The sequence below is a fragment of the Astatotilapia calliptera genome, unplaced genomic scaffold (genome assembly GCF_900246225.1).
Source record: "Astatotilapia calliptera unplaced genomic scaffold, fAstCal1.2 U_scaffold_47, whole genome shotgun sequence".
Taxonomy (NCBI): Eukaryota; Metazoa; Chordata; class Actinopteri; order Cichliformes; family Cichlidae; genus Astatotilapia; species Astatotilapia calliptera.
This window is the reverse complement of record NW_020535786.1, coordinates 109,057-135,614: the sequence shown is the minus strand read 5'-3', so window position 1 is coordinate 135,614 and position 26,558 is coordinate 109,057. Positions and strand designations below refer to the sequence as shown.

Genomic DNA, 26,558 nt, shown 5'->3' with positions numbered 1-26,558 from the left:
GAAACTAGAAAAATTTGCATTTCCTGCGAAAATGCAGTGTGGATGCTTAAAGCTGAAGCTGTATGCAAAAAGTAGCTGAAAAAGCTGAAAAGTTGCAGAAATTGTAAAAACTTTGCAGAAGCAAAAGAAGTTTGCTAAAATGGAATAACTTAGCAGAACTGCAATATCTTAGAGGAAACATAATACTTGGCAGAAATACAATAGCATAGCAGAATTTAGCAGAAATATTGTAACTTACCAGAAACATGATAACTTCTCAAAAATACAAGAATTTAGGAGAAATAGTATAAGATAACAGAAAGAATATATTTAGCCAAAAATACTTAAACATTACAGAAACACTATGATTTAGAAAAATAGTACAACAGAGCAGAAATATTGTGATTTACCAGAGACACTGTGATGAACTATGAATATTGTAATTTTAAATTGAGACTATGTTTTAGCACAAATATTATAATTTGGCAGAAATACTATAATTTAGCAGAAATACTATATTAAGCACAAATCCTATAAAAAGCAGAAATGGTATGATTAAGCACAAATACTACATTTAGTAGAAATACTTTATTTTAGCACAAATCTCATAAAAAGCAGAAATACTGTACTATGATTTAGTAGAAAAACTATAATTAATCAGAAATACTAAATTTAGCAGAAATACTATATTAAGCACAAATACTATGAAAAGCAGAAATAGTATGATTAAGCATAAATACTACATTTAGCAGAAATACTATATTAAGCACAAATCCTATAAAAGCAGAAATAGTATATTAAGCACAAATCTTATAAAATAGCAGAAACAGTATGATTTAGCACAATAGTAATAAGTTAAACAGAAAAATTGGAAAAGCAAAATGGACAGCTGAAAAAATGCTGAACATGCTGAGGGTCCCTCAAATATACTTGTTAAATGACAAAAATCTGCAAAAAAATTTATTACAGCCACACAATCACAAATATGTACACATGAGGAAACACACATGCACAGAGAGACCCACACACAAGATCCAATTCAGTCAACCAGTCTAAATATATTGAATTTAAATCTTAGAATGAGATCATCCCATTAAAAGCCTCTCTCTCTCTCTCTCTCTCTCTCTCTCTCTCTCTCTGTCACACACACACACACACACACACACAGGGAGAGAGAAGTAAGTTTCTAGGTCAGCCTGGGAGCTGCTGAATTTGAATCCACCAATCAGAGAGGCTGTGCACTTTTCCCCACCAAAACAGGTGCTTCTGTTTACACACGCAGCACAGAGAGAGACACAGGATTATTGCAGTCTATTTCTCATAGTGACGACTCCCCTCAAACAAATGACCATAATTTCCTAACCGTAGGGGCTAGAACGGTCATTCTTACACCGTTTTGTTCAGAAGAGATGGGGGAATCTTCAAGTGTTGACAATTTATCATTAAAATATGAATTTTTAGAGATATATGACATGGATGACTTGTTGACTTAGAAGCCACGAATTCCACAATATGCAAATTTGAATGCCTGAGGCCACATATATGATTGGCTGGCTGGGAAGCTGTGCAGGCCCTGATTTCTGGATTTGAATTCCTCAGCCCTCAGATATGATTGGCTGGCTTAGAAGCCATGAAGGCCCCAATATGCAAATTTGAATGCCTCAGGACACATATATGATTGGCTGGGAAACCGTGCAGGCCCTGATTTGAAAATTTGAATGTCTAAGTCCTCACAGAGGATTGGCTGCCTGGGGACCTGGCAGAAATATATAGAAATACTATGATTAAGCATAAATACTACATTTAGTAGAAATACTATGTTTTAGCACAAATACTATAAAAAGCAGAAATACTATAATTTAGCAGAAATACTATATTAAGCACAAATCCTATAAAAAGCAGAAATACTATATTAGGCACAAATCCTATAAAAAGCAGAAATGATTAAGCATAAACACTACATTTAGTAGAAATACTATGTTTGAGCAAAAATCCTATAAAAAGCAGAAATACTATATTAGGCACAAATCCCATAAAAAGCAGAAATAGTATGATTAAGCATAAATACTACATTTAGTAGAAATTACTATGTTTTAGCACAAATACTATAAAAAGCAGAAATACTATAATTTAGCAGAAATACTATATTAAGCACAAATCCTATAAAAAGCCAGAAATAGGATGATTAAGCATAAACACTACATTTAGTAGAAATATTATGTTTGAGCAAAAATCCTATATAAAAAGCAGAAATAGTTTGATTAAGCATAAATACTACATTTAGTAGAAATACTATGTTTTAGCACAAAATAGTATTAAAAAGCAGAAATACTGTAATTTAGCAGAAATACTATATTAGGCACAAATCTTATAAAATAGCAGAAATAGTTATGATTTAGCACAATAGTAATCAGTTTAAACAGAAAAATGGAAAAGCAAAATGGACAGCTGAAAAAATGCTGAACATGCGGAGGGTCCCTCAAATATACTTGTTAAATGAAAAAATCAGCAAAAAATGCACAGGGAGAGAGAAGTAAGTTTCTAGGTCAGCCTGGGAGCTGCTGAATTTGAATCCACCAATCAGAGAGCCTGTTGTACTTTTTCCCGCCAAAACATGTGCCTCTTTTTACACACGCAGCAGAGAGAGGCACAGGATTATTGCAGTCTATTTCTCATAGTGACGACTCCCCTCAAACAAATGACCATAATTTCCTAACCGTAGGGGCTAGAGCGGTCATTCTTACACCGTTTTGTTCAGAAGAGATGGGGGAATCTTCCAGTGTTTACAATTTATCATTAAAATATGAATTATTAAAGATATTTGACTTCTAATGCACCATAACTGAGTAGAGCGAAGCAAAAACTGCCTTGACTTGCCCTCAAACAACGCTTTGTAACTTGAAATCTATTTGGAGTATCGATATCATTCTTTCACCGTAAGAGACAGCAGGCTTTGGTGAACAATCATGGAAATTTTCAGGTCTCTGTGGAAATCCAACAAAAAGTTATGACGAGAGAAAAAAGTGGTTCATTTCCAGACTTTGAAATCTGAAGAAATCTGAGCGAAGGACGAATTTCCTACCCTCAAACAAGTCCAACTCATTTCAGAACGGTAATAGGTGAGAAAGAAATTCTTGAATTGTGAGCGTCAGGAGTGTCTGAAGATATTCGGGGACAAGCCTCATGTCTTAACTTTGCTTCGTTAAGGAGATATGACGATTCGAATATGCCTCTCATTACAGAAATCCAGCGGTGATTTTGAACAAGCTCTCCATTGACTTTATATGGAGAGTTTTCTGACCTTGTGTTAGTCTGAGGAGATTTGCAAAATTCTATAAATCCCACAACAATGATGGTGACATTTTCTGAAAGCCAGCAAAAATACCTACGTTTTGATGTATAATTTGTGGAAGTTGAGTGAAAATTGAGCAAGTAGCAAGAAGTTGTTCGGACATGAAGTGAAAATTGCAAAACCTTCAGTGGCACACTGGAAGCCAAGAGCATAGCAACCATAACAACGCATGTATTTTGTGAAAAATCACAATTTTGCAACTCAAAACTTTAAGAGGCATAAAAGTAAAACAGTAAAAGATTTGAAAAAGCTGAATCATACCTGAATAGCCCAATAATTTGTGAACATTTTAAAGTTTGAATGGTTGTTCTAGGTGAAAATATGAGGAAGTAGTTAAGTTTCAAAAACAAGCAAATTTTAGCAGAATTGCAGAAGTTTCCCATTCATTTCAATGGGACAAATTAAAGGAAAAAAGCTTAATATTTTAAAAAGTATAATAGTTAAAAATAGCAAAAATCATAGCGGAAATTAGCAGAAATAGCAGAATAGTTTAAAATTTGAACGGTGAAAATCGGCTGAAAATTGTGGAAGTAGTTAAGTGCCAAAAAGTGTACGGAAGCAACTAGAATAATAATAATAAAACTAGAAAAATTTGCATTTCCTGCGAAAATGCAGTGTGGATGCTTAAAGCTGAAGCTGTATGCAAAAAGTAGCTGAAAAAGCTGAAAAGTTGCAGAAATTGTAAAAACTTTGCAGAAGCAAAAGAAGTTTGCTAAAATGGAATAACTTAGCAGAACTGCAATATCTTAGAGGAAACATAATACTTGGCAGAAATACAATAGCATAGCAGAATTTAGCAGAAATATTGTAACTTACCAGAAACATGATAACTTCTCAAAAATACAAGAATTTAGGAGAAATAGTATAAGATAACAGAAAGAATATATTTAGCCAAAAATACTTAAACATTACAGAAACACTATGATTTAGAAAAATAGTACAACAGAGCAGAAATATTGTGATTTACCAGAGACACTGTGATGAACTATGAATATTGTAATTTTAAATTGAGACTATGTTTTAGCACAAATATTATAATTTGGCAGAAATACTATAATTTAGCAGAAATACTATATTAAGCACAAATCCTATAAAAAGCAGAAATGGTATGATTAAGCACAAATACTACATTTAGTAGAAATACTTTGTTTTAGCACAAATCCCATAAAAAGCAGAAATACTGTACTATGATTTAGTAGAAAAACTATAATTAATCAGAAATACTAAATTTAGCAGAAATACTATATTAAGCACAAATACTATGAAAAGCAGAAATACAGAAATAGTATATTAAGCACAAATCTTATAAAATAGCAGAAATAGTATGATTTAGCACAATAGTAACAAGTTAAACAGAAAAATTGGAAAAGCAAAATGGACAGCTGAAAAAATGCTGAACATGCTGAGGGTCCCTCAAATATACTTGTTAAATGACAAAAATCTGCAAAAAAATTTATTACAGCCACACAATCACAAATATGTACACATGAGGAAACACACATGCACAGAGAGACCCACACACAAGATCCAATTCAGTCAACCAGTCTAAATATATTGAATTTAAATCTTAGAATGAGATCATCCCATTAAAAGCCTTTCTCTCTCTCTCTCTCTCTCTCTCTGTCACACACACACACACACACACACACACACACACACACACACACACACACACACACACACACACACACACACACACACAGGGAGAGAGAAGTAAGTTTCTAGGTCAGCCTGGGAGCTGGTGAATTTGAATCCACCAATCAGAGAGGCTGTGCACTTTTCCCCACCAAAACAGGTGCATCTGTTTACACACGCAGCAGCACAGAGAGACACAGGATTTTTGCAGTCTATTTCTCATAGTGACGACTCCCCTCAAACAAATGACCGTAATTTCCTAACCGTAGGGGCTAGAACGGTCATTCTTACACCGTTTTGTTCAGAAGAGATGGGGGAATCTTCAAGTGTTGACAATTTAATATTAAAATATGAATTTTTAGAGATATATGACATGGATGACTTGTTGACTTAGAAGCCACGAATTCCCCAATATGCAAATTTGAATGCCTGAGACCACATATGTGATTGGCTGGCTGGGAAGCCGTGCAGGCCCTGATTTGTGGATTTGAATTCCTCAGCCCTCAGATATGATTGGCTGGCTTAGAAGCCACGAAGGCCCCAATATGCAAATTTGAATGCCTCAGGACACTTATTTGATTGGCTGGGAAACTGTGCAGGCCCTGATTTGAAAATTTGAATGTCTCAGTCCTCACAGAGGATTGGCTGCCTGGGGACCTGGCAGAAATATATAGAAATACTATTATTAAGCATAAATACTACATTTAGTAGAAATACTATGTTTTAGCACAAATATTATAAAAAGAAGAAAAACTATAATTTAGCAGAAATACTATATTAAGCACAAATCCTATAAAAAGCAGAAATACTATAATTTAGAACAAATAGTATAAAAAGCAGAAATACTATAATTTAGCAGAAATACTATGTTAAGCACAAATCCTATAAAAAGCAGAAATACTATAATTTAGCAGAAATACTATGTTAGGCACAAATCCTATAAAAAGCAGAAATACTATAATTTAGCAGAAATACTATATTAGGCATAAATCCTATGAAAAGCAGAAATAGTATGATTTAGCAGAAATACTGTATTTAGCACAAGTACCGAAAAGTACCAGAAATACTATGATTTAGCAGAATAGTAATAACTTATTGAAACACAAATGCACAGAGGGACACACAAACACAGGCTCTAATCCAGTCAACCAGTCTAACTATATTCAATTTAAATCCTACAATGACATGCTGCCAAATAAGGGCAGGGTCCTCTCTCTCCCACTAGACACACACACACACACACACACACACACACACACACACACACACACACACAGAGGGAGAGAGCTGCCGAATTTAAATCCACCAATCAGAGTGGCTGTTTACGTTTTCCCGCCAAAACAGGTGCATCTTTTTACACACGCAGCAGCACAGAGAGGCACAGGATTATTGCAGCCTATTTCTCATAGTGAGGACTCCCCTCAAACAAATGACCATAATTTCCTAACCGTAGGGGCTAGAGCGGTCATTCTTACACTGTTTTGTTCAGAAGAGATGGGGGAATCTTCCAGTGTTAACAATTTATCATTAAAATGTGAATTTTTAGAGATATATGACATGGATGACTTGTTGACTTAGAAGCCACGAATTCCCCAATATGCAAATATGAATGCCTGAGACCACATATATGATTGGCTGGCTGGGAAGCCGTGCAGGCCCTGATTTGTGGATTTGAATTCCTCAGCCCTCAGATATGATTGGCTGGCTTAGAAGCCATGAAGGCCCCAATATGCAAATTTGAATGCCTCAGGACACATATATGATTGGCTGGGAAGCCGTGCAGGCCCTGATTTGAAAATTTGAATTTCTCAGTCCTCACAGAGGATTGGCTGCCTGGGGACCTGGCAGAAATATATAGAAATACTATGATTAAGCATAAATACTACATTTAGTAGAAATACTATGTTTTAGCACAAATACTATAAAAAGCAGAAATACTATAATTTAGCAGAAATACTATATTAAGCACAAATCCTATAAAAAGCAGAAATAGGATGATTAAGCATAAACACTACATTTAGTAGAAATACTATGTTTGAGCAAAAATCCTATAAAAAGCAGAAATACTATATTAGGCACAAATCCCATAAAAAGCAGAAATAGTATGATTAAGCATAAATACTACATTTAGTAGAAATACTATGTTTTAGCACAAATAGTATAAAAAGCAGAAATATTGTAATTTAGCAGAAATACTATATTAGGCACAAATCTTATAAAATAGCAGAAATAGTATTATTTAGCACAATAGTAATAAGTTAAACAGAAAAATTGGAAAAGCAAAATGGACAGCTGAAAAAATGCTGAACATGCTGAGGGTCCCTCAAATATACTTGTTAAATGAAAAAATCAGCAAAAAAATGCACAGGGAGAGAGAAGTAAGTTTCTAGGTCAGCCTGGGAGCTGCTGAATTTGAATCCACCAATCAGAGAGCCTGTGTACTTTTTCCCGCCAAAACATGTGCCTCTTTTTACACACGCAGCACAGAGAGGCACAGGATTATTGCAGCCTATTTCTCATAGTGAGGACTCCCCTCAAACAAATGACCATAATTTCCAAACCGTAGGGGCTAGAGCGGTCATTCTTACACCGTTTTGTTCAGAAGAGATGGGGGAATCTTCCAGTGTTTACAATTTATCATTAAAATATGAATTATTAAAGATATTTGACTTGTAATGCACCATAACTGAGTAGAGCGAAGCAAAAACTGCCTTGACTTGCCCTCAAACAACGCTTTCTAACTCGAAATCTATTTGGAGTATCGATATCATTCTTTCACCGTAAGAGACAGCAGGCTTTGGTGAACAATCATGGAAATTTTCAGGTCTCTGTGGAAATCCAACAAAAAGTTATGACGAGAGAAAAAAGTGGTTCATTTCCACAGTTTGAAATCTGAAGAAATCTGAGCGAAGGACGAATTTCCTACCCTCAAACAAGTCCAACTCATTTCAGAACGGTAATAGGTGAGAAAGAAATTCTTGAATTGTGAGCGTCAGGGGTGTCTGAAGATATTCGGGGACAAGCCTCATGTCTTAACTTTGCTTCGTTAAGGAGATATGACGATTCGAATATGCCTCTCATTACAGAAATCCAGCGGTGATTTTGAACAAGCTCTCCATTCACTTTATATGGAGAGTTTTCTGACCTTGTGTTAGTCTGAGGAGATTTGCAAAAATTCTATAAATCCCACAACAATGATGGTGACATTTTCTGAAAGCCAGCAAAAATACCTACGTTTTGATGTATAATTTGTGGAAGTTGAGTGAAAATTGAGCAAGTAGCAGGAAGTTGTTCGGACATGAAGTGAAAATTGCAAAACCTTCAGTGGCACACTGGAAGCCAAGAGCATAGCAACCATAACAACACATGTATTTTGTGAAAAATCACAATTTTGCAACTCAAAACTTTAAGAGGCATAAAAGTAAAACAGTAAAAGATTTGAAAAAGCTGAATCATACCTGAATAGCCCAATAATTTGTGAACATTTTAAAGTTTGAATGGTTGTTCTAGGTGAAAATATGAGGAAGTAGTTAAGTTTCAAAAACAAGCAAATTTTAGCAGAATTGCTGAAGTTTCCCATTCATTTCAATGGGACAAATTAAAGGAAAAAAGTGGAATATTTTAAAAAGTATAATAGTTAAAAATAGCAAAAATCGTAGCGTAAATTAGCAGAAATAGCAGAATAGTTTAAAATTTGAACGGTGAAAATCGGCTGAAAATTGTGGAAGTAGTTAAGTGCCAAAAGTGTACGGAAGCAACTAGAATAATAATAATAATAAAGAATAAAGAGAAACAGGAACTCAATAGTGTGGATGCTTAAAGCATCCACACAATAAAGAGAAACAGGAACTCAATAGTGTGGATGCTTAAAGCATCCACACAACTAGAAAGTGCATTTTCTGAAGAAACTGCAGTGTGAATGCTTGAATCTGAATGTATGCACTGAAATGAATTAATTACTGAATTTAAGTTAAAAATCTTGAATGAGATAAAAAAAACAAAAACCCGAATTTAACCTGAAAACAAAAGTGCTGAACTGCTAAAAGCTGAAGGTTACACAGAAGAAGAAGTTGGAAAAAAGCTGAAAATGTTTTAATTGTAAATTAGAAAAACCTAAGAAATGAGAAAAGAACATTTAGAGTCAGAAAACATCTGAAAGAATATTAAAAGGTCATATTCTTTGAATCACTGAATGACTAAAATGTGATCCCTCTGCTTGGACCCACACAGTTTAAAAAGTTTACATCTCTGAGCTTTGAAAGACAAGATGTTGGAAAGAGAACAACGATGGCGACGTTTTGAGGGTAAAATGATGGCTGTAACACTGTGGACACAGCAGCAGTTGAAAGAGAAGTGTTTAAGATGAATCTTGGTACAGTGGCAGGCAGAGCTCGTTAAGCAGGCAGGTGTGAGCCTGGTTGCTATAGTGACCGCACCCAATGGCTCCATACACACGCACACAGACATGCACCTCACTTTTGCTGCTTAAAATGAACAGAAAAGTCAGGCCGAACAATCGCTCCCAAATGAAAAGTAAAAGTCGTATTGACAAAATTCTTTCACCGTGAGCGACAGCAATGTCTAGTCTACCTAATTCTCAGTTTTCATGCCTGTGGAGCTTATTATATGGACGTGGTGACAGTGGAAAGACACCATGCTCTTCTGATTTTCAAACGAACCTTCTGAGCCATTTTAACATTAGAGTCTATGGAAGAGTTGGAGGGAGGAGGCTGTGCATTGGTGACATTTATGAAAGAACCATAACACCTAGTACAATAGTAAACACATTGGATGAAAGAGGACAGCCATGGCTACGTTTTGAGGGTAAAATCATACCTGTAGAGCAAACGCTGCGGACACAGCAGCAGTTTTAAAAAAGATTTTAAGATTAATTTTTTTGCTCCTCTCACTCTAGCAGTTGAGCTGTCTCACTCTAGCCCCAACATTCCGTCCCATACACACCCATTATAAACTCTGAAACGGGTGAAAAAACATCATGAAACTTAAACTGGAACTGAAGAAAAAGTATAATAGATATTGAAAAGATAAATACAAGTTGAATAGTTGAATGTCTTGTCTTCGTTTTAAAGTTTGAATGGTGGCTCTATGTGAACGTATGTTGAAGTAGTAAGAGTTTAAAAATGAGTAAGTTGAATGAGAATTTGAAGGGTCTCCCCATTGAAATACATGGGAAATTTTTGTTGAATAAAGTTGAATAAAATTAAAAATATAAATGTTAAAAATGAGAAAAGTAGAAGCACACCATTCCAAAAGAAGAGGAATCTAATGGTGTTTGAATGGTTTTTCTAAGTTGAACGGTTTTGAAGGAGATAGTCGGCGAAAAACGTACGGAATAGAAAATAATAATAAAGATTAGAAGAACAATACTGTGAATGCTTTTCAAGCATTCACACTAATAACTAGAAAGTGCATTTTCTGAAGAAACTGCAGTGTGAATGCTTGAATCTGAATGTATGCACTGAAATGAATTAATTGCTGAATTTTGAGTTAAAAATATTGAATGAGATTAAAAAAAAAACAAAAAAAAAAACGAATTTAACCTGAAAACAAAGGTGCTGAACTGCTAAAAGCTGAAGGTTACACAGAAGAAGGAGTTGGAAAAAAACTGAAAATGTTTTAATTGTAAATTAGAAAACCCTAAGAAATGAGAAAAGAACATTTAGAGTCAGAAAACATCTGAATGAATATTAAAAGATCATATTCTTTGAATCACTGAATGACTCAAATGTGATCCCTCCACTTTGATCCACACAGTTTAAAAAGTTTAAATGCCTGAGCTTTGAAAGATACGGTGTTGGAAAGAGAACAATAATGGCGACAATTTGAGGGTAAAATGATGGCTTTAACACTGTGGACACAGCAGCAGTTGAAAGAGAAGTGCTTAAGATGAATCTTGGCAGAGTGGCAGGCAGAGCTCGTTAAGCAGGCAGGTGTGAGCCTGGTTGCTATAGTGACCGCACCCAATGGCTCCATACACACATACACAGACATGCGCCTCACTTTTGCTGCTTAAAATGAACAGAAAAGTCAGGCCGAAACAAATCGTTCCCAAATGAAAAGTAAAAGTCATATTGACAAAATTCTTTCACCGTGAGTGACAGCAATGTCTAGTCTACCTGAATTCTCAGTTTTCATGTCTGTGGAGTTTATTATATGGACGTGGTGACAGTGGAAAGACACCATGCTCTTCTGATTTTCAAACGAACCTTCTGAGCCATTTTAACATTAGAGTCTATGGAAGAGTTGGAGGGAGGAGGCTGTGCATTGGTGACATTTACGAAAGAACCATAACACCTAGGACAATAGTAAACACATTGGATGAAAGAGGACAGCGATGGCTACGTTTTGAGGGTAAAATCATACCTGTAGAGCAAACGCTGCGGACACAGCAGCAGTTTTAAAAAAGATTTTAAGATTAATTTTTTTGCTCCTCTCACTCTAGCAGTTGAGCTGCCTCACTCTAGCCCCAACATTCCGTCCCATACACACCCATTATAAACTCTGAAACGGGTGAAAAAACATCATGAAACTTAAACTGGAACTGAAGAAAAAGTATAATAGATATTGAAAAGATAAATACAAGTTGAATAGTTGAATGTCTTGTCTTCGTTTTAAAGTTTGAATGGTGGCTCTATGTGAACGTATGTTGAAGTAGTAAGAGTTTAAAAATGAGTAAGTTGAATGAGAATTTGAAGGGTCTCCCCATTGAAATACATGGGAAATTTTTGTTGAATAAAGTTAAATAAAATTAAAAATATAAATGTTAAAAATGAGAAAAATAGAAGCAGTCATGTCCAAAATAATAGGAATCTAACGATGTTTGAATGGTTTTTCTAAGTTGAACGGTTTTGAAGGAGTAGGCTTTCAAAAAACGTACGGAAAAAGAAAATATAATAATAAAGATTAGAAGAACAATACTGTGAATGCTTTTCAAGCATTCACACTAATAATAAAGATTAGAAGAACAATACTGTGAATGCTTTTCAAGCATTCACACTAATAAAGATTAGAATAACAATACTGTGAATGCTTTTCAAGCATTCACACTAAATAGAGGTATTATAGGTGACCTCTATAAAGGATTAACAAATATGAAATTACACTCAACCTTGTATATCAAAACAAAATGGGAAATGGAGGGAGGAATAGAGATAAAGGAGGAAGAATGGACAACAATATGGGCATATCAATGAAAATGTAGCAGCTCACAGAGCTGGCGGGAATTTGGGTGGAAATGCCTGATAAGATATTTTATTACACCTCACCAAAAATCTCACTATGAAGGTAACCCTCCCGCTTGCTGGAGAAATTGTGGAAATACAAATGCAAATCACTATCATATTTTCTGGGACTGTCATGTTATTAAAACTTATTGGAAGGGAATACATGCAGCAATACAAGAGACATTTGGAAGATATTTACCTTTGGAAAGTAAAACTCTACGTTTTGGACTTATGCCAGAAGGATGGGCAAAGAACGATAAATACTTGTTTAATATTTTACTGGCAGCAGGCAAAAAAGCCATCACAAAAAAATGGCTTTCTTCAGAGAGCCCAGCTATGAACACGTGGATGAACATCACACTGGACATTTACAGAATGGAGAAAATGACAGCAGATGTGAACTACAAGAGGGACCTGTTTGTATCACGATGGAAGAAATGGATGGACTACATTAGAAAACGCAGGCCAGTTTTTGCTTTTGCATTAGATTTTGACTTTGTTAACTACTAGAAGACTAGAGGAAATATCAGTTACATTAATGGAAACAAAAACACACTCCCTATATTTATTTATTTATTTATTTTTCTTTTTCTTTTTCTTTTTCCTTATGTATTTTTTATTTATGTTGTTTCCTGTTTTGCTTCTTTTCTTCTTCTTCTTCTTCTTTCATTCTTATTGTATGGATATTTTAGTTGTTTAAATATAGAAAAAAAGAAAAAAATATATGTACTGAAAGATAGCTGAAGTTGATGGTATTGTATAGTGATTCTAAAATGTCAATAATAAAAAAAAAAAGCTGGAATCCAATGAGTCCAAGTCTTCTGCTGATTCAGCATCACATTCATCTTTGCTCCTTGTTCTGCATCCCCACCATGGACTTCATTCCTTTCCAAGCCAGCCTTGAGTGTCCTTTATTCAGCTCATCCTCTGCTTTACTTTTACTTTTAGCTGCTTTTCTTCTCTCCCTCATAACAAGACAGCTTCTTCTGCCTGAGAACATGTTGGAGTGATTTACTAATCCAGGGCTGATTTTTGGGGAAAATAGTCCCCATTTTCAAAGTAATCCCCATTTTTCCCAGAATGAAATGTAAGTAGAAATAAATGATCTAAGTGAGAACATGAGCCTTTAAAAAGGCTCTTCTGAGGCTGCTGCCAGTGGTCAAAGCCTCCAACAAAGCTCTGTAAGTACATATGTGATCATAGCTTTAGCTTTTAAATGTTTATTCTAGTTAACACAGATCAGGTGGAACAACTCAAATAAAATATCAAAAATATTAAGTGGTCATCGGTACTCAGTTTGTTCAATACTGAATACAATGGAGCACAAATTGTCCACATTTCTGAAATATTTCTGGGTGTAACTGTCACCAAAGTGCAATTTAGACCTGGCCTGTGGTTGTTATCTAAGTGATAATCATCAATTCTACTAAAACAAATACAAAATAAAGAAATTTGACACATTCTGTTGATATCAAAAGCACACTGAACAATTCAGTGTTGTTTTACTGCTGTTCTCTCTTCACTTCTTCTCCTCTGATTCTCTCCACATGTTGCTCTGCATCAGTGCTCAGTTTCCTGACAAAACAAGATGAAATATTGCTAAATATAATAGTATCTCATTACGCTTCAACAGAAGTGTTTTATTTTTGTAATTGTTTATCTGTTATTTTTCAGACTGAGTCACTGTGACCTGTCAGAGAGAAGCTGTGAAGCTCTGGCCTCAGGTCTCAGCTCTCAGACCTCTAATCTGAGACAGCTGGACCTGAGTAACATCAACCTGAAGGATTCAGGCGTGAAGCTTCTGTCTGAAGGACTGAAGAGTCCACACTGTACACTGGAAACTCTCAGGTGAGATCAAGCATTTTTCTTTCATCAACTGACAGAATTAGCAGATTAATAATAAGGCAGTCCTCTAATAAGAGGAGAAGTGGAGGTGTTTTGAAGGGCAACGTACTCTTATGTTAACAAGACAGGAAGTAGTTCCTGGCAACTGCTTCCTTTGTTATTGTCTAAGTAGAAACATGATGGTGAAACAGTGATGAGTTTTCAGAACACACAACACAACAATGCTGTTGCGTGCTGAAAGCAGACTTCTCACAGATTCTGAGGCTGCAGGTTTCATCACTGTCCAACCAAAACTCACTGAACCAGCAGTAAATGAACGTCCAAAACTACGCTTCATGTTTAAAAAACAGATGATCAGGGGGATTTGTGTTTACATCTTTTTTGTGTGATCTGTTCACCTGCTGTTTCAGCTGTTTGGTGGTTGTTGAGATGGTTTTGTGAACTTTTAGCTGAGATTCTGACGTTTCTGTAGATACCACACATGTCTAATTACTTTGTACAGCATGAATGGCCATAACGAGGTTTTTAACAGTAAGAAAAGTTGTAAAACTTCAGAAAATATAGTTAAAAGTCCAAAACCTTCTACATCTGGTCGCTTGTGGTAAGGAGCAGATCAAACGAGTAAAGAATTACGTTATAATTATAAATGGCTTCAACAGCACATTCAGGTCTGTGAGACTCATTCAGACACTGAGCCGTGGCTCTGTGCTACATGCACATATTTCTGCATCTCTGCCATTCAGACACACTTTATATATAGTTTATTTTATGTAGTATTCAATACTGAACTGTACATTTAGTCTTTTTAAAGGCAGCAAGTTTTATTCAGTGTTTTCATAAAAGCCTTATTTCTATCCATTTACTGGTATTAGGAAGAACACGTGAGGTTTAAGACCTGGACGAGTTTGAAACCTTTTGTCCTCCACAGTGGAAAATGGGTGGAAATAAAAATGGGTCTCACTTTAGCCAGCTCCTAATTTTATCAGTTCTACTCTCAGCGTCTCCTGTATATCTCCTGTATAAATGTTGCACTCAGCTTTGTGGTCTCCAATATCACTGAAATGCAGCCAGATGCTGCTCATTTTGCCTTTTCACTCTTTCCTGACACGCTTGCATTTCAGTACAGCTCCCATTTCTCTGTGTACTGGTCTCTACCACTACCCTTGCTGTCTATGGGACATGTCTTCTTTCACATAATGGTATGATCCCAGTCTGTCTCTTAAAGTGTTTGGCCACATGGTTTGCTCATCAGTAGTGCATTGTGTACTTATTTTAATAGTACTGCCAGTGGCGCGCACAGACATTTTGGGGGGCAAGTGCTCCAGGGGGAAAAAAGGGCACTTTTTGCATATGTGGAAAACCTTTTCTTTTTATAATAAAAAAATCACACAGGTTAAATGCAACTTTTAACCGGATTATTCGTCCAGAATTGCTGTGCGTTGCTGACCTACAGCAGACAAGAGCTTCTGGACATCTGGACTCACAACTCCAACAGTTTTATCGCCGATCTCCGACTCATCCCAGAGATCTCCAGAACACCGGAGGCTGCCCACTCTCCCCGGCCGGGCGGAAGTGCACGCAGACGGCGCCGAGATCGTAAACAAAGGTGAGGTAGGCGCGGAGGGCTACGGGCTAAGCTAAAGCTAACACCACACCGGCTGCCTTTACCCAGTATTTTCCTTGCCGATGTCCGTTCTCTGGCAAACAAAATGGATGAGATACGGCTCTCCATCACTAACAACAGACGGATTATGGACTCAAATGTCATGTTTTTCACCGAAACATGGTTGAACAACAGCTGCCCGGACAATGCTATCGAGTTAGCAGGACGCCACACACACCGAGCCGACAGGCTAGCAGATGACTCCGGCAAGACCAGAGGTGGAGGTTTGTGCATTTATATTAACAATGCTTGGTGCATGAACTCCACTACTACTGAGAGTCACTGCTCACCTAATGCGGAGTTTTTAATGGTCAAATGCAGACCTTATTATCTCCCCAGAGAACTCATTTCAATCATACTCACTGCCGTGTATATCCCCCCCCCCCCCCCGACGCTAATGCTAGGTTAGCCATGAAAGAACTTTCTGCAGCCATTAACAAACACCAGAATAAACACCCCGAGGCTGCTTTTATTGTTGCTGGCGACTTCAACCACACCAACTTAAAGACAGTCCTCCCCAGATTCCACCAACATGTCTCCTGCCACACCAGAGGAGACAAGACTTTAGACCATGTGTATTCCAACCTGGCTGGAGCCTACAAAGCCACACCCCTCCCGCACATTGGATAATCGGACCATCTCTCCCTGTTCCTCACACCTAGGTATTCACCACTCATCCAACGTGTGAAACCTGCTGTGAGGACAATTAAAGTGTGGCCAGAGGGGACAGAGGCAGTGCTCCAGGACAGATTTAAAAAGACAGACTGGAATATGTTCACCCACACAGACCTGGACCAGTACGCCTCATCTGTACTGGATTACATCTCCGAAACCACAGACAGTGTCACCACCCAGAAACGGATCACCATGTACCCCAACCAGAAGCCTTGGATAAACCGGGATGTTCGTCTCCTCCTGAAGGCCCACAACACCGCTTTTAGGTCAGGAGATGCACACGCCTACAGCACAGTAAGGGCTAATCTAAAGAAGGGCATCAAAAAAGCCAAACACCATTACAAAAAGAAGGTAGAAGAACACTTCTCCAACTCCAACCCCCGACGCATGTGGCAAGGACTCCAGACCATTACAGACTACAGGACCACCAAACCCTCCCCCGCATCTTCTGATGTCTCCTTCCTCAACGAGCTCAACAACTTTTATGCTCGTTTTGAGCGAGGGAACCCCACAACCACAACCAAAGCAGACATGACGCCAGACCACCAACCTCTGACTCTCTCCCTCACCTATGTAGGAGCGGTGCTGAGCAGGATCAATGTCCACAAGGCTGCAGGTCCAGATGGCATCCCCGGACGTGTTCTCAGAGCGTGTTCTGGGGAGCTTGCAGGAGTGCTCACAGACATATTCAATCTGTCCTTGGCCCATGCTGTGGTACCGGCCTGCTTCAAATCCACCTCCATCGTCCCGATACCCAAAAACTCCAACCCATCTTGCCTCAATGACTACCGCCCAGTAGCACTCACCCCCATCATCACTAAGTGCGTAGAGCAGCTGGTCCTAGCACACTTCAAATCCTGTCTCCCCCCCACCCTGGACCCCCACCAATTCGCATACCGCCAGAACAGGAGCACAGAGGATGCAGTCTCCATCGCACTGCACTCTGTCCTCTCACACCTGGACAACAACAACACCTACGCCAGAATGCTGTTTATAGACTTCAGTTCAGCATTCAATACAATCCACCCCTCACAACTCATCAGGAAACTGACAGACCTGGGCATCAGCTCCCTCATCTGCAAATGGTTACTGGACTTCCTGACCAACCGCCCCCAACATGTCCAGCTGGATAACCACTGCTCATCTACCATCACAATGAACACCGGTGTACCACAAGGCTGTGTGATGAGCCCTTTCCTCTACTCCCTCTTCACCCACGACTGCAGACCTGCTGATGGTTCCAACACCATCATTAAGTTTGCAGATGACACCACGGTGATTGGCCTCATCAGTGACAACGATGAGGCCGCCTACAGAGAGGAGGTGGATCGTCTGGCTGAGTGGTGCGACACAAACAACCTGCTGCTTAACACCGAGAAGACCAAGGAGCTCATCGTGGACTACAGGAGGAATGCTGACCCACATCCACCCATCCACATTAAGGGGACGGCTGTGGAGCGTGTGAGCAGCTTCAAGTTCCTGGGAGTCCACATCTCCGAGGATCTCACCTGGACGACCAACTGCTCCAAGCTGGTCAAGAAGGCTCACCAGCGCCTCTTCTTCTTGAGGACCCTGAGGAAGAACCGCCTGTCCTCATTCTGTACATTCGATAATCTTTAATCCTACAACTGTTTACAACTTGCATAGTTCCCATTTCTGTATAGCTGTTGTTAAGATTCATTATTGAGGAAGGGTACAAGAGGTGATCGAAGAATAACCACACCGATCCGGCCGGGTGAAGTCAAACGAAGATTTTAATGAATACACGCGTGGGAAGACAACTCTGTACGCAGACAGGAAGTAGTCTTCGACTTAATCAAAGCATGAACAGATATTTTATAGCATCAGGGTTTGTTTACTGACGCCCCTTCATGCGTCACAGATACATTTTATACATAGATCAGATCAACATCATCATGACTTTTCACCTAGAAAATCATCTTCTATTTTCATGGCTAGCCCTTCCTGTCTACCTTTCAGTTCTTGTCTTGTTCCTCTTTCTTGCCGAGACACCAAGAAACGGTTCCTCTTTTACCAAGACAATTTTGCAGTTACAGCCAAACATAACTAACCTCTTCCTCTAAATAAATCTAATTTAAAGTGTGTGTGTGTGTGTGTGTGTGTTGACCTCACATGCTCTTTGTGTCACCTCTTCACCTACTGTCTGTGTCTCGTCCTCAAATGCTCTTTCTCAATTCACCTGTTGCACTTCTGACCTTTTACCAGACCAGAAGCTCACTGAGACTATGTGTATGTCTTCTACTAAATAAATGTTTTAATCAAGAACCTCTACTAAAACCTTAATATAAAATGATCTGATATATAAGTGTTTTGTAAGCATGTATTGCAATTCCTTCTATGGCTCCAAGTCACTTGCACAATAGATTGTCCGAACATCGCGCCGAACAAAGCTTCCGACCCCCAATTAATTGACCGAGCTCCAACTCTTTAATAAGCACAGATATGCATTGTGTATAAAATAGTCATAGCTGCTTAAGGCCTTCTTAAAGCTATCTGTTACATTGTTAAAGCCTCGTCTTAGCCTGCGGCTCAAAATAACTTCCTGCTTTCACTTCTGCATACAACTTCCTGTCAGCCTGCAACTCAGTCTTTCTGAAAGAGACACTGTTTAAACCTTGGAATGCAATATCCATGCTGCAGATTATATTATTAATGCAATGACAATTATTTAACAATAGCAGTAAAATAATTTCCCTCCTCGACACTGTATATCTCAAATTTCTGTAAAGTTATTTATTTCATATTCTGTATAGTTTTTCATATTTATATCCTGCTCATAGCCTGTACATAGCTTGTACTCACTACAGCCTGTACATACTTAGTTATAGAATATTCACAACATACTTCATACCGTGTACATTATAACATACCATAATAGACCCATTTCTGTAATATACTTACATATCTATACTATTGCTAATATATATTGTAATATATCTATATCACTAAAGCACTTCTGGATGGATGCAAACTGCATTTCGTTGCCCTGTACCTGTGCATGTGCAATGACAATAAAGTTGAATTCTATTCTATTCAATTTGACTTTTATTTCAAAACATTCTCTAAAAATCAAAAATCACACCACAAAAAGATAAAATCTGTATCCAACTCTAAACTATATACATACATATTCTCAAGTGTCCATTAAATGGAGTGTACTGCTCTAAAGAAGCATCCTTCTTGGTGCCATGTCTTTGTAGATGTTGATGACCTCGTTTTAATTGATCTCCACATCTTTCTCAATGGCCAACAAGAGGAGATCAGACAACCTTTCTTCTCCACACAAACTTCTTAGTTTATTTTTGATTATTTTTAGCTTTGAAAAAGATCTTTCAACTGTCGCAGTTGTCACTGGTAGTGTTGCGTAGATCTGAATCATTTTGACAAAGGCAGGAAAGATCAGCTGGCCATTGTTTTCCCTCAGTATCAGAAATAATTCTCTGAGGTCTTTTGAACTAAAGCTGGAGTGCAAGACCTTTAATTATGTTTTGAGCTGGTCCTCATCTTCTCCATAGAATTCACAGAGGATGTGGACAGCTTCAATGGCTTCTGGGTTTGGTGGGCCTACCCAGTTAGCATGCACAGTTAAGGGCTGGAAGGACTGAATGATTCTGGCCGTTGGGCTTCCAGTATTGTCCCCTTTGAACCTCCTGTTCAGTTCCCCAGTCATGATGTCCAGAAAGGTGAAATATACACCACTCCTGAAATATGCCTCCACTGACTCAAACTGAGCACCTACTTGAGACACTGGTGCTGTGTTGGAAACGCACTGGAACTTTCCGCTTTCTCTCCTGACCAGGCACCACGGTAGGTACTGGAATGTTGAAACTCTCTGCCTTCTCTGATGCACATCTAAATATCTCTCCAAATTTCTCCTCAGACCTCATGGTTTGCAATGTGTGAAGCACACCATCAATTACCTTGTAGGCAGTGGAATGGTCCAACCCTTCTTCCTGCAGAGAATCTGATGCCAAAGCAGTGACTTCGAATACTGGTGTGGTGATTTCCATGCAGAGAATGAACATAAAATTAATGGCATTTCTGTACATCTGAGCATCACCTTGGGCCAGGTTAGGTGGGTCACTGTCACTGATGTCATCAAGGAGCATCAAAATGGCTTTCAAATTTCTCTGAAGTGCCTTCAGTGCTTTTTCCCTGCAAGCCCATCGAGTATCTGACAGCTGCTGGAGCTCCATAACACGTTGTCCAGGAAAGAGAGACTCCTGAAATTTGACCAAGGCAGCATGACGCTTTGGGGAGCCTGAGCAAAAGGCATACAATTTCTCCACCAAGTTGAAAAATGTCACAAAATGCTTGCTGGACTTTGATGCCTCCACTAGTACCAAATTGAGCCAATGGGCTTTGCAGTGCACATAGAGGGCCTTCTCATTGTGTGCACGGATTCTAGCTTGGAGACCTTTATACATGCCACTCATGTTGGCTGCTCCATCATAGCCTTGACCATACATGTTCTTCATCTCTAGGCCATTCTTTTGCAGAAGCAAGAACACTGTATTCTCCAGCTCCTGGCCTGTAGTTGTATCAACATTGCACACTTCGATGAATCTCTCCTTTATTTGCATATGATGAAAATATCGCACAACAAATGACACTTGCTCTTTGTGTGAAACATCAGAGGTTTCATCAAGTAGAATGGAATACATTTCAGCCTCTTTTATTTCACGTTGTATCTCCTTCCTGATGTAAGTTCCTAGTGCTGCAATGATGTCATTTTGACTTCTGTTGGAAAGCAGTGACACCTGGGGCCTTGTCTTGGTGGCTTTAACTGTGGCAATTTTTTCCAAATGCATTTTCAGCACACTATCGTAGCGGGAAAATACATTGACTAATTCACGAAAATTGCCACGGTTATCACTGGACTCACTCTCATCATGACCTCGGAATGCTTGTCCCTGACGTGCAAGATACACTGTTAGGTCAATTAATCTTGTCAGGATTTCTTTGTTTGTCTGCCTCTCTCGCTCTCTAACTTCCACCCCTTTTACGTCTGAAACATCAAATGCAGACTGAAGGGCCTTTTTCTGGAAATTGATCCATCTAACCATGCTTGTCATGTGCATCTCTGCGCTGGAGTGTTGTTTGATTTTTTCAAGAGCAGTACTCCACTTTCTGATGCCATCAGTTGTCCAGGCTGTTCTGCTTTTATATTTTTCATCCGAGAGGAAAAGCCGACAACTAAAACAATGCATTGAATTAGCAGTGGGTGAGTATTCCAGCCACACATTAGCAGAAAACCACTGTTTCTGGAATGATCTCCCCTCAGTTTTTGGGTAAGGTATATCAGGCTGACATGGGCCCACATTGCAGCACATTGAAACGTATCTGTCATTGCGCTTTATTTTAAATGTGTGTTGGATCTGTTGGGTATTGTAAAGCTGCTAACTTTGACATTATGTGATCGATCTGTTCTTCCTCATTGTGGTCTTCAGAGAGCACTACATCAGTGTCTGTAGGCCTAACTGAACCTGTTGCTGCATTGGTCGCGGCTTCATCTGTTTCTATATCTCCCTCTTCTGCTATGCTGGTAGATGGCATAGAGCTGCTTCCCTGGTGTGACTGACTACAATGGAACAATAATAATAATAATAATAGTATTATTATTTATCATAATAATAAGCTTAAACAGATAGTTTTAATAATAACCCATACTGCAAGTCTTGTAACATAGAAATAACTTTCGTAGGTACAAAATAATAGTTAGCTCAATGCCTGCTGATTAAGTTCATTAAAAACTAAGTGTGAACAGCTTTTAAGATTTTCCAATAGAATTAACTGCAAGAAGCAGGTTACATTAAAACATTAAAATAGAACCTGACTCTGCCCTTGACTCTGACCTTTCATCTTCATTTTCCTTTGCTTTCATCCAGGAGAGCAGAGAACTGCTTCCCTGGGCTGCCTGTTGTAGATCCCTTTCTTTCTCCTTTCTCAGCCTCTCTTTCCTAGGCATTATGCTTGCTGAAATTAGTAAATAAATAGACCAAAATGTATGAGAACGAATAAGACTGACTGTGGTCATTACAAGAACAGGGCAGAATGGTCGTTTTCACAGGCAATTGGGAACTGCCTATTTTTCCTTTAGCAAATTAATGTCTTAATGTTGCCAATATGTTACACCAAAAAAAATTAACATGTCTAACCAGTGCTTCTCAAAACTTTTAACATGCACCACCCCCAACACCGTACCCTTCAAACTACCAATAACAACGTCACTGTTCTGTCACAATCAGGTCACAACACAGTGCGTAAATGTCTGCGAGCATCGCTGAGTCAGTAACAACCAGTTAGGCTAAAGACTGCATCTTTAGACAGTTGGACGGTGTTCTAACTTTCTCACAGGAGACACCTACTAAAGACAGTCAAAGACATTAATTTCAATCTTACCAAAGTAGGACAGTAGCTGACGTTAGTTATGGAAAGGCTAATCCACAAAAACGGAGAAACGTCCATAATTCTATTATTCATAATCATGTCAAGGTTTTAGGTTTTTCTGCAGTTCCATCTCTAAAAAGTGTGATGTCTTCCCGTCACTGACTTCAGTTTGAAAACTTTGTATTTATTCACAGATTTCCGTGAGATCATCCTAAAATTTGTAACGAAAAATGGGCTCAAAAGAGCCCTCTGGCTAACGGCATGTAGCCTATAGCATAACGTGATATTTTCAATAGTGTATGCAAAAAGGTCGGAATTGATGGAGAGTGGGGTTGCCTAAATGGTTTAGGTTACATTTTAAATGTGTCGTTTTTTTGTTTATCCATATGGAGGGGGCAAGCTGGCAAAGTTTGTCATGTGCAGTTTCTGACAGGCTACTTCACAACAAAACAATTGCAGGTTGGTCTTAGAGGGCAAACAGAATAATTTCACTCGATTCATGGGTTACCTGACTGGTTGGGAAGGGAAAGAGCTGCCGTGTTGTCCGCCGTGGCTCCCAGTCCCTATAGTTAGCCTACTATGCCTACTCCAAGTAGTCCTATGTCATGCCACTGCTACACGCCTCACAACAAATGAACTGCAAGCGTGTTCACGTGACACGGTGACAGTGAAAAAGCGACAGGGTTCGGGTGTCTTTGAAGAAGGGGCACAAATCAAGCCATTATTTTCACACCTTTTTAAATCGCGCAGCTTTAAAAAAAAAATCACGTCTTTCAAAAGGGCACTTTTTTGGACTGAGGGCAAAAGGGCAAGTGCTTCAGCACCACCTCGTCTCTATCTGTGCACGCCAGTGAGTACTGCAGTATGAGAAGTGCAACATTCAGTGTGCAGAAACAGATCAGGTGCTTTCTAACAGCAGTGTTCCCTTTAACACAGCAGCAGTTCAAATATTTCTGTCAGTCTGAGCTGAAACATGAATCTAATCAAATATCAAATCAAAGTTCTTTGCCTCTGCCAGGACGTTAACATTTGATCTAGTTTTTTACAAAGTTCCCTCAGCGTCCAGAGCCACCAACATACCTTTGATCAACAGCAAGTGAACATTTATAAATGTGTGTTTCCAGAACAGGAAGCAGCAGAACTATTGTTCTGTTATCAGGCAGCAGCACAAACGCTCATCAGCTCATTTACTGTGCAGGACTTTGAGTGTGTGAAGTGTGTGTTTGTGCTGGATTTCCTTTGGAGAATCTCAGTCAGAAACAAGACAAAGAAAAACTCTTTCAACAGTCCAGGTTGAGTTGACAACATGACCTGCATTTATCTTCCTCTGACTTGACATGTTCTTCCTCCTCTGCACCGAGCCAGCTGCTAAGACTCACAAGCTCATTGACATTTTCTGATGATAAAGAAACTCTCTTCTTCTGCACAATATGAGCAGCAACAGAGAAGAAGCTTTCACAGGTACAGATGTTGCAGCTGTGGCCAAGTACATGTGCTGCATGTTGGAGCAGCACTCTAATGGACAGGCCTCTGTACTGATGGTGGGCTCTGCTCTGTATCCACCACACTGTTCTCAGCTGAGTCTTCCTCCTGTTCACACTCTGATGAAGCACCAACAGGGCCAACTTCTTCTCTGGTGGCTCGGATGTTGTTGCTTCCACAGGTTTCCCTCCAACAACCCTCTGTTCCTGCAGTAAGTTCAGTAAGATCTGGGTAAACACTTGAGCTCCTTGAATCTGGCTCCAGCAGCAGTTTTCACATATACAATGTTGGCATTTTGCTTGCGTGTCTCCAGGTCTGTTCTGAATGTAGACTTGAATTTGACCACGTAGGCGGGGTCATCATCTGAGCTCTCCATCACCTGAGAGAGATGACAAAATAGAATCACAGAGCATGAAACCAACGTTTCTCCTCCCAGAAGTTCAGTCACAGACCTGCAACAGAAACAAGAAGATTAAAATGACGCAGAGCTTTCATTTACTTATATCCACAAACATGTCCTCTACATATTCATGCTGTATTTACACACACATACAGAGGCTGTTTGTCTCTCACACACAGACAGGACACTGAGAAATACATCACGTTAAATATACCTGCAGGCTTCCAGCTGTGCACTTTGTCCCTGTCAGCTGGGATTGCCATGGCAACCTTGGTGTTGTGCGCGATGCAGGGACGTGTTCAAAGGCAGACGTCTGGCAGCAGCATCATATTTGATGCACTATCTGTACTGAGTGTGCTGACTGTATTTCAAATGTCCCACTGCTGTGCAACATGAATCACATGTTCTGCACGTTTCTGTAACTCACAGGTAACCATGGTTACCCAGCCACGCCCAGTAGTCTCCAGAGAGACCAACAGCTGGTTCATGTTGTAACGCCGTGGCTTTCATAGCCTCTCCTTTTTCTACAGCTCATGTGTTCTTCTTGTGATGCTGCGTCTTGAGGCTCATACATGCCGTCATTTGTTGATCCTAAGAACGTTCCTTAGACCGACTTCTTCAACAACAGATAACTTTAGTTGTATCAACACTGCCTCCTGGAACAGTTTAAAATGAACATGTCAAAGATCTGTACCTGTCTCCATGTTTCTGTTCCCGCCCCTTTCTTTCTGTCCTGGGTCATGTGAGCGCTGCAGTAGTATTAGGCCCACCCTCAATGCTCCCATTGGCTGAGACGCATAATGACGCCCATTTCAAGCCAGCACTGGTCAACATCCCTCCTGTGACCCATGGCTGTAATATTCAGAGCCAGTGAGCACTTTCACAATAATCATGATTTTAAACACTGTGATTAAAATAATTGCTGATGTTAATCAGTTAATGAGTTAACGAGATAATAACAGGTTAAGTTGCCCTAATAATTAGACTTTGATGACAAACTGATGTGATCTCCATGTTTCCTTTGTTGGACTGTGGGCGAGTGTCAGAACTGAATGTACTGAGTAACATGTAGAGTTTAAACATGTGTCAGTTCCAGTTTTAGAGCTCTAAAGTGCAGCTATCATGTTAGGAATATGTTAGGAATAGACAGGAACACTGAGCACACTGAGGTCAAATCTTTATTTTACCACTCGCTGCATTCTTGATGTTCATGAATTCAGCAGCTTCATGATTGTCTGCAGCATTAATCTCATATTTCCATTAAAAGTGTTGAATTTGACTGTTTGATGTTCTTTATGATCTCTGGCACCAGTTCATCTGTAGGCTGAGCTCAGTCCATCCATTTAGTGAAATGATGTTTAAAGGTCTCCTTGTTCTGTGAGCCTGCACAGATCCTGAAGCAGAAAGCCTGGGTTACAGAGAAATGATCATCACTGTGGTGATGCTCATCATCTCTGACTGGGATTTGAGGTTTTGTCAAAGCAGCAAAGAAAGCCTGGCTATGTTGGACTGGGTGTGACAGCAGCTCCCAGTTTGAGTTCAGGAGACAGACGCCCTCTCTACTTTGAAGATCAGCTTCAAACTTTCCTTTTTTATAAAGCTTATAGTTCGAGTTGGATCAGGTGACCCTGAACCATCCCTTAGTTATGCTGCTATAGGCTCAGGCTGTTGGTGGACTTCCCATGATGCTCTGCTTTCTTCTCCCCTCTTTTCACTCCTGATGCTTTTATATGTCACTACTGCATGTCCTTAACTTTTGTCTCTCCATTTTGTTCTTGTCTCTCTGAGCTCATCTCTTCTCTTTCCCCTCACCCTGCAACCAGTCATGGTAGATGCTCCTCCTGGAGCCTGTTTTCACTGGGAGGATCTTTG

The 26,558-nt window shown here is 39.1% G+C and overlaps 1 protein-coding gene across 1 annotated transcript; it reads right to left on the bottom strand.

The window, feature by feature from the left end:
- Positions 1 to 19,495: 19,495 nt before the first annotated feature.
- Positions 19,496 to 26,309, bottom strand: LOC113018164 (zinc finger MYM-type protein 1-like). Its single transcript, XM_026161227.1, has 2 exons — positions 24,901 to 26,309; positions 19,496 to 24,665 (listed from the first exon to the last, which is right to left on the bottom strand). Exon 2 carries the CDS (start codon positions 21,745 to 21,747, stop codon positions 20,137 to 20,139), a length of 1,611 nt encoding a protein of 536 aa, XP_026017012.1. The 5' UTR covers positions 21,748 to 24,665; positions 24,901 to 26,309; the 3' UTR covers positions 19,496 to 20,136.
- Between the last annotated feature and the right edge of the window lie 249 nt (positions 26,310 to 26,558).

Coding starts and splice junctions, on each gene's coding strand:
- LOC113018164 (XM_026161227.1), bottom strand. CDS start 21,747: ATGTGCTGCAATGTGGGCCCATGTCAGCCTGATATACCTTACCCAAAA.